Source organism: Medicago truncatula, chromosome 2 (genome assembly GCF_003473485.1).
Source record: "Medicago truncatula cultivar Jemalong A17 chromosome 2, MtrunA17r5.0-ANR, whole genome shotgun sequence".
Lineage (NCBI taxonomy): Eukaryota > Viridiplantae > Streptophyta > Magnoliopsida > Fabales > Fabaceae > Medicago > Medicago truncatula.
This window is the reverse complement of record NC_053043.1, coordinates 16,980,140-16,989,759: the sequence shown is the minus strand read 5'-3', so window position 1 is coordinate 16,989,759 and position 9,620 is coordinate 16,980,140. Positions and strand designations below refer to the sequence as shown.

Genomic DNA, 9,620 nt, shown 5'->3' with positions numbered 1-9,620 from the left:
GGTTTTTTTTTTTTTTTTTGAAGAAAAGGACAAGGTTTTCTTTGGTTTCCTTTCAAAATACATAAATGTATCTCAATAATAATCAAACATATTCTCATGGTTGGTTATCATTGAGATCCCTTAAATGCAACCTTATTATCCTAAGACTCGTAAAACTATTCTCATGTTTTGTTTATCTTTTCTAATATCATTTGATCCAATATCAAAATTCACATCTCGTTCCTTCATGTGATATTTAAGATATGATAAATCACAATATAAAACTTCACCTTTCGATCCTTCGTTTTATATTTGTTATTAATCTTAAAAATGACGAGATTAGATTAGAAAAAGAATGTAAATAAAATAGATTCTAGACTTGGTTGAATATGATTCAATCATTAGATTAGTCTAACAATCCCAAGACTAAAAAGTCTACTCATTCATGATCATAATAAACATAAGATAAGGGATTAAAATACAAAGACATGCAATATAAAGGCATGAAAATAAATAACTAAAAATGTAAAGTGCAAAGAAAATAAAGAATAGGAATGTAAAAGAACAAGAAATACAAAGTTTTAGAAAAATAAAGGACAAGTAACTTAAAGAAATTATAAGAACTTTTATTTTCACTTTATAGCAAGATTACAAGTGTTTCCAAATGGTTTACAAGCGTCAGCGCATTAAGAGTCGTTGAGAAGATTCAAATCACGGATGTTAGAACTTTGCATGATATGTATAAATTCGTTGATTAGACATTTGAAATTCCTTTGCTGAAACTGAAAGTATCCGATCATTCTCTTTGTCCTTGAAATTCCTTGTTTGTATCTACACGTGGTCAAAAGAAGAAAAATTGTACTATCAGAGTCTTGATAGCGACAACTACATAAGAAGAAAAATCTGATGTGGCTTCTGGATCCCTCAGGCTCTTATGTTCTTCAGAGTCTAAGGTCTTCAGAGTCTGATGCAGATCTTCAACTTATGAGTGACTTCCTTTCTTCTAGAGGGTGTTGAAGGAAAGAGAGAGATTTTGGTATAAAGTGTTATGTTTGAGATATGTTAAGGAAGGAGGTAGATTGTGTTTTAAGGTCAGGGGAGGATCGAAGTGGTGGCAGAATTTGAATAAAATTAGAACGGGGGTTGGCATGTTAGATGAGGGGTATTTGTTGTATAATATTTAGTGTGAGGTGGGAGATGAGATGTCCACTTTGTTTTTGTGTGATCCTTGGCTTGGCGGTGCCTCTTTAGAAGTTAGGCTTAGAAGGCTTTTTGAGTTGGATGAGAATAAATTAGCTATTGTTGTAGATATGCATTTTATGGGATGAGGAGTGAATGGTGAGGCATGGAAATGGCGTAAGATGTTGTTTGTGTAGGAGGAGGAGTTGGTGACGGAGTGTGTGGATCGATTGAATCATGTTGTTTTGCAGGTTAAGGTGGCAGATCGTTGGGTTTGGAAGCTTCATTCTTTTCAACGGTACACGGTCAAAAGTTCTTATGACAACTTAACTACTGTAGAAATCGATTTCAATATGGATTATAATCATGTTTTGTAGATTAAAGTGGTACCTTTCAAAGCTGACATTTTTGTTTAGAGGTTGTTTTTTAATCGGACTCAAACAAAGTATAATTTGTTTAAGTGACATATTTTGGTGAATACTGATATTAATTGTTCAGCTGATTGTGGTTATTTGGAAGAAAGAGACCATTTATTCATTAAACACGACCTATTTGGATGACTTTGGTCTTTGATTTCTGGTTGGCTAGGTATATCCAGGGGCGGATGTAGAGTGAAACATGGTGTGTCAGCTGCCACACCAGATTCTAGCCTAATTTTTTTTTTATATGCATAAACATAAGGCACGGGAAGGAAAGTGGAAATTGGAAAATATACACAATACAAACAAAACAAAACACATTGTTTCTTCTCCTTTTCTCTACTCTCACAAACAATCGGTTTCTTCTTCTCTTCTCACAAATCACAATTCACAATCGTCTTTCTTCTCACAACAAACAAACAAACCTCTCCTTCTTCCACTCTCATCAGTCAGCAACAACATTTTCTCTCTTCACTCCTTCAAATCTAGTGTATCTCTCAGTTCTCACTCTAAGTCTAAGTTAAGGTAAGTGAAATAGTCAATTGATTCTCTACTTTCTCATTCATTCTACAATTGCTTTTTTAGGGTTTTAGGCCTCCAATTTCAAGCTATCATCCTGACATCCAAGATGAGGTACGTAAAGCTTACTTGAAATTTTGCCACACTAATATGAAATGTCTAAATCCGCCCTTGGGTATATCAACGGCTCTTTATGGAAAATTACAATATCATCTTATGTAGTTTGGTGGGCTGCGGTGATTCTCCAAAAACTCTTGCTTGACCTTAAATATTATCTGGATTTCTATGCTTTGTGTCATATGAAAGGAGAGGAATGGGAGAATTTTCCAACATAAGGCTCATCAAAAAGTCAAGGTTCGAACTTATTAATGGTTAAAATCGTATTATGTTTTGTTCGATTTTTATTATAGGCAGGATCATTGTCATGCTTAACTGCAGTTTCTTAATTTTTTTTCTCCTTTGGTTCGTAGTTGTTACTGTTTTTGTAATGTAAATTTCATGGATTGTTAAGTTTCGCTGAAACTTCTTTAGCCTTTTAAAATAAAAATAAAATATAAAAGTGGTTAATATAACCAGATGCGGCGATTTTCCGAAGGAAAAGATTCTTCTATCACAAAATACTTCATAAGCAACAATATAATAATGTTTTGGATTTTTGTATTCGACCACATGTGTCTTTTACTTGTATTTGGCCGACACATAACCTTGTTTCGGTCAATTCTATGGGACAACCTTTGAATACTTCTCCTTCTATCTTTACAATGACAACATAGAATTAGATATAGATCCCAAAGAAACAAAATCTATCTAGATATTGTCCCAAAGCTCACTTTGCTCCCCAATTATGCCTCTCCGAGTACTTCAAGGTTTTATATTTCTACCAAAACTCATTACTCTCATTTAACTTCATTTTTGTTTTTAATTTTTGCAATTCATCGAATATTTATGATCATCATTCATTTTTCAGTGTTTCATGAGGTTTAATACTTAGGAAAACTTGTTGAATTTTATAACATCGATCATGCATGCAATATACACATATGTAGCTATATATATACTATTAAGATAATGTCAAGGCATTGATCCAAAAAATTTCTACATAAAATCATGATTTCAAATTGTGATATAGCTATTGTGTTACGATTTTTGATACTACAAGAAATTAGTCAAATGATCTAATGTGGCCCCAATTTTATTTTGTCGCAAATATTTTTGGTAATTAATCAAATTGTCTTTTATGAACCAATCTAGGAGAAGCTTCTTTACCCTCAAATGATGAGTCAAAGAAGTCAAGTGAACACAAACGTGAAACAATGTTCTTTGTCCTAGGAGGGATAGTAGTGGTAACCATAATATTGATTCTTGGTTGGATTGTATTTAGAAAACGTGTGAAACGATCACCAAATCCAGTGGGAAAGACAGTTCCAAATGAAGGTAGCTTTGAGAAATTTGTTTAAAACTTTACTTTGTTTTATATTTAAGTGCTTATGATTATATATAATTATATACAAATGATATAATAATTTTGTTATTTGTGGTTGGTGTTTGGGAAAATAGCTGAACCTACAGAGGTGATGAAGGCGATATTTCCATCCAAACAACAATCATCAGGTAATTCAAGGGTTGGCATTTGATATAGTCTAGCATACACTAAATTTATGTGTGGTTGGTTCATCATATCTAACAAATTTAAATTATTACAATTGATCTACCATGATGTCTAACAAATTTAAATTATTAAAATAGAATCAAGTCCAATTCTTCCACTAGTCCTAGCTTTTGGCAAAAATGCCTAAATTACTAATCCAGATCCGACTCCTTCATTCATGTGTGTGAATTTTCAATGATCCTTGTCATTCCATCTATCAATAAATAAATAAATAAAAGAATCAGATCTAATTCAACCATAGGATGAAACAATATTTTGTCGGGTCTTTGTTTCTCTTTCGGCCTAACTCTAAATTTCTGATTACCATGAAAAATGGAGGGTTAAATCAAAATAATATATTGACTATTTTCTTTTCATTAAAATTTGTAATTCCTCATTGTCTGCCTATATATTTCCTTTTTTTTTTTTTTTTTATATTCATAAAAGAAAAGTCAGGATTTCAAAGAGGAAAATTTTGGGTAATATGATTTTGGGTGAAGTTTAAAACCATGAATTGTTTGAGCATAAGATAATTTAATACAATTTATTTATGTTAAATTTTTGTAAAAGATACATTAATCCACATTTTCAACGCTGTAAGATTTTGATGATTGATGATGTCGATGTTTTTAGAATTTGTTTGGATTTATTGAATAGAATGAAAGAGAGTCTAGCGGTATGGAATGGGTGTTTGGATATTTAGAAAGTATGTAGAATTAAGTGGAACATAGGGATGGTAATGGGGCGGGGTGGGGATCGGTTTTACCTTCCCCATCCTCGGTCACGATTACCATATGTTATTCTACCCATATCCAACAGGGTTCGGGTATCCTCGTCTCCGACAAGTTTGGGTATCTCCACCACATTTCCGTATCCGCAGTGAATCATTTTTTAAATACAAAAATATGTTTTTTTTTTCAACCTCAAGGACAATATTATAATGCACAAGAGTGAGATCGTGGGTGTGATTTGTAGAAGGAGAAGAGAGAGAAATCGAGTGAGTGCAGACACTTATGTCGAGCTCTTCTCTAATTTGTTTTTTTTTTCTATATATTTATATTATTATCATAAAGCTTAATCATTTTAATAAAAAGTATACTATCTTTCAATTCTACATAATATACTTTTTAAATTGATTAAATTTTATGAGACATTCAACATATTATAACACATTTCATTCCCTTCACTCTCTAAACAATCAAATGGACATTTTATATCATTTTGTCGTAAAATAGTCAAATAATAAAATGAAGTATTTTTTTTTCTTTTCAATTTCACTGTTTTACCCCACCCCTTTTAAACTATCCAAACGCAGCATTCCAATCAATAGCTTATTGCTGCTCTCAATAATTATAGTTGACTTCGTCATTCATTCAAAGAGTCCCTTTAATTTGAAATAAGAAAACCAAAACGAAAGAAAATTGTGGGAAACCAAAGTAAAAAATAATACTATGTTGTGAGCACTAAAACAATTAAGTTAAAAACAAATCTGAGAGATTAATTTTGAAGAAATAATAATATAATTCTCGATCTAACACCCTATTTTCAACACTTATTTTTTTTACTGAATATAATACACATAAGTCTCGCCATTTTAAAAATATGTCGCACATAATGCGATTAGATTCACGTAAATTTGATATTATTAAGAGATTGAGTGTTGAAAATAGAGTATTAGAATAAGTGTTATTAGTGCTACTATTATTCTAATTTTAAACATGTTCTTACATTTAAAATTTTCATTATTACCTCTATCAAATTATGTTCATGTTGGATAGGGTCAATGGAGTTCTTTAGTGGGAGCCTTCGGTCTATTAGCTACTTTGATTACCAGACGTTGAGGAAGGCAACCAATAACTTCTTTCATGGAAATCTTCTTGGAAGTGGTGGATTTGGACCTGTATATAAGGTATGAATGGATAAGAAAATTGCTCTTTTAATTTTTGAAATTGATCATCTTTTTACAACTATCGTGCAGCGACAGTTAACTACCGACAAATTCTAAACCACAATATCTATTTATGTTTTGATAGGGAAAGTTGGAAGATGGAAGGATCATTGCTGTTAAGGCATTATCTCTTAACAAATCTCAACAAGGAGAAAGAGAATTTTTGGCTGAGGTTAAATTGATCACAAGTATCCAACACAAAAATTTGGTTCGCCTTCTTGGAAGTTGTATAGATGGTCCTCAAAGAATACTTATTTATGAATACATGAAAAACCGAAGTTTGGATCTCTTCATATATGGTTGGTATCCCTTCTCTAATTTTATAATTTTTCTTTGTTATGATATGAGGTGATCGAGGTTCGAGAGTGATGGCCGACATATGATACTACAAGTTTCTAATGCTAAGTCGTTAAGAGAGCGAGAGACAATTTGGATAGAAGATTGTGTACCTTGTATAGTTGTCGGAGATAAATTTGTACAAATGAGAATATAGTTTGTTGAGACTCTTACAGACGGCGATTTTAATAGGTGACACCGGTGATCATGGCGGGATAATAATGAGTTAGGAGGCGTTATAGATTGCAAGGATCGTAGGTCTTGTGACCATTGCAAGCATTATGCCATTCATGGATGAATGAGTGTTGAGCTCATATAGGATTGAGTCTTCACTTGGTCCGAAACGGATCCTCTTAATATCAATTATAGAAGATTTTGACAAAGCATGTCAACTCCTCTAACTTATAATTAAATTAATTGATGGTGAGACCTAGGTTGTTTTTGAAGCATCGTACATATTTTTCTAACACTTAATGAAAACCAATCACATGAATAAATTTGCATATGGTACACACAAGTTAATTTTTACTTAGACTTGTAAATTTACTCATGTGGCTAATTTTCATTGCATTGCATGTCGAATAAATTACCTACAATTCTTTAAAGACAACAATCTAGGAGGGAAAAAAAATCATAATATTTAACAAATTTTTTAATAAGACTAAAAGTTACCATAGTGTGTAGCAAATATCTTTTTAGATAGGGCAGGTCCAACGGCAATGCCATTAAAGTCATCGCTTTAGGCTCATCAACAAAAATAAATATTTTTTTATTAGATTTTACAAGCGAAAAGACCTCATATTATAACAAAAATGACTTCATATATTTAACCTTACTTTGATCTCACTTACTAAAACAAATTATTGGGCCGACCTTGGTTTTAAAATGAATTTAAGCTTAATTGCACTTTCGCCCCTATAGTTTGCCAATTGTGCGATTTTGCACCCCATAGTTTTAAACGAGCGATTTTGTCCCCTATAGTTTTCCCCCTTTCTGATTTTATGGTCTCCGTGACATTTAGTGCTGGTTTTTTTATCAATTAATGTGTGCCGCATGTGTAATTCCATTTTTTAAAAAATAAAAAAAAATGATATTTTTTCATATTTTGAGAGAAGGGTGCACGTGATTTTTCAGATTTTAAGAAGAAATATCACGTGCCTCCTTCTCTCAAAATCTGAAAAATACCATTTTTTTTATTTTTTAAAAAATAGAATTAAACACGTGGCACACATTAATTGATAAAAAAAACAGACATATCAACACTAAATGTCATGGGGACCATAAAATCAGAAAGGAGGAAAACTATAGAGGGCAAAATCGCTCGTTTAAAACTATGGGGTGCAAAATCGCACAATTGGCAAACTACATGGGGGAAAAGTGCAATTAAGCCATGAATTTAAAATGCTTAGTTAATAATTGATAATGTTTGAATTTTTAAACAAATTAATTCATGAAACAACAAGCAATTATTATATGGAATTTTTATTTTTATTTTTTGAAAGAATTATATGGAAAATGTTAAAAATAGCATATTAAGCTTTTTGAAATAAAAAAATTGTTGTTTTCAATATATATATATATATATATGAAGACATTTCTTTGATTTTGCTATAAATGTTCAAAGTATCCATTTTAGGAAAGAAGGTTGTAAGTATCCTAGAACTAGTAATTACTACATTCCTTGTTTTGATTACTCTTTTATCCCTTAGTATAATGTTTCTCTTTTAATCACTTAAAATTAATTCAATTATTATGTAATTGTAGATTATGAAAAGATGAAATAGCCTAAAGTTAAATTTGTATTATGATCCATCATTTACCTATTTAAATGTAGGAAACAATGATCGATTTTTGAATTGGAGCACTAGGTATCAAATCATACTTGGAGTAGCACGTGGACTTCAATACCTTCATGAAGATTCACACCTAAGAATTGTTCATAGAGATATCAAAGCAAGCAACATTCTTCTTGATGACAAGTTTTTGCCTAGAATTGGTGACTTTGGGCTAGCAAGATTTTTTCCAGAAGACCAAGCTTATCTTAGCACACAGTTTGCAGGAACATTGTATGTCTTCTATTGAAACAAATTTTACATTTTTATTAAAAAATGCATACTATCGACAAAACATTACTTTAATTTTCTATATCTATCCATGTTGCCTTAATTCAATGCGTTTATGGTGTTCGTCACATAAAAGTGTCCTACACCGTGTGATTATACTCAATTATGCAACTTTCAGAAACTATTTCATGTGTCGCATGCCAGTGTTGTGTCCAGTGTCCTCTTTTCTATGTCAATACTTCATAGTTGTCTATACTATATGTATTCATTTTTTGAACAATTAATTAATTATCTGCTACAGGTTTAGTATTGATTGTGTTTTTTTTTTTAGAGGATATACAGCTCCTGAATATGCTATTAGAGGGGAATTATCAGAAAAGGCTGATATCTATAGTTTTGGAGTTCTCCTTCTTGAAATTATATGTTGCAGGAAAAATACAGATCATACTTTACCACCAGATATGCAATACCTCCCTGAATATGTAAGTTTTTGAGTTCTAAACTTTAGTAGTGCTTCCTGCATTGAGGCTGATTCATACCATATCAAATTCGTAATTCTCAGCATTCACGTAGTTGGCATATCGTTGGCAAAGATTGAAATCCGACGTCCATATTTCAATTTAGATTTTGACTATATCTTAGCTAAAATACCAATCTTGCAATTTGGACCGTCTAATTACTATTCAACGTTCATCAATGTGTCAAATATGTAAATGCGGAGAATATTTTATATATATCTTGATAGTTTTTAAAATGAATCCTCGTGATATAGGCATGGAAATTATATGAGAAATCAAGTTTATTAGATCTTGTTGATCCAAAGCTGAAACAAGATGGATTTGTGGAAAAGGATGTTATGCAAGCAACCCATGTGGCTCTCTTATGCCTGCAACCTCATGCACATTTGAGACCACGGATGTCGGAAATTGTGGCATTGTTAACATTCAAAATTGAAATGGTTACAACACCAATGAGACCAGCCTTCCTTGGCCTTCGGTCAAGGAAGGATGAAGATAATCATTCTTTTGAAGTTACATCTATGGCAAACCACTAATTGAGTTTATGATCTCTATGAAGGGAATAAGAGAAGGAATTTGAAGACCATAATAGTCCATATTAAATTCTCATTTGCTTTTGGTGTTTGTATATACATTGTGTGAGTTCATAAAATTATATATGGTGTCTCAAGTAAATATCACAATGAATTCAGCAGAAGTTGAATTTCAAATTATATAAAATTCCAATTTTAATTGCTTTTTGTTCACCTATTAAAATAATGAATTTAAGATTTTATGAAATTTGAGGTATCCGAGCCATGAGGGACACATTCATAAATTTTTGTCAGTGGGACATGTTTGCAAACCTTATTATATGGTGAAGCAATTAATTATGCATAAAAAATACATGCATGGTCAATTCAATAATAAAATATAAAGTATGGCAATTTTTGGGGAAAAAAATTAAAAAGGGAAATTACTTTTTGGGAAAAAATGGAAATTACTTGGACTTTATTGTTGGTTTGATTGATC

At 31.6% G+C, this 9,620-nt stretch overlaps 1 protein-coding gene across 1 annotated transcript; it reads left to right on the top strand.

Annotated features, from left to right (window-relative positions):
- Positions 1–2,837: 2,837 nt before the first annotated feature.
- LOC25486412 (cold-responsive protein kinase 1) lies at positions 2,838–9,284 on the top strand. The gene is made up of 8 exons (XM_013607976.3): positions 2,838–2,962; positions 3,348–3,530; positions 3,654–3,707; positions 5,523–5,653; positions 5,778–5,991; positions 7,863–8,094; positions 8,423–8,573; positions 8,864–9,284. The coding sequence occupies exons 1-8, from the start codon at positions 2,941–2,943 to the stop codon at positions 9,143–9,145; spliced, it is 1,269 nt and encodes a 422-aa protein (XP_013463430.1). The 5' UTR covers positions 2,838–2,940; the 3' UTR covers positions 9,146–9,284.
- Positions 9,285–9,620: the final 336 nt, after the last annotated feature.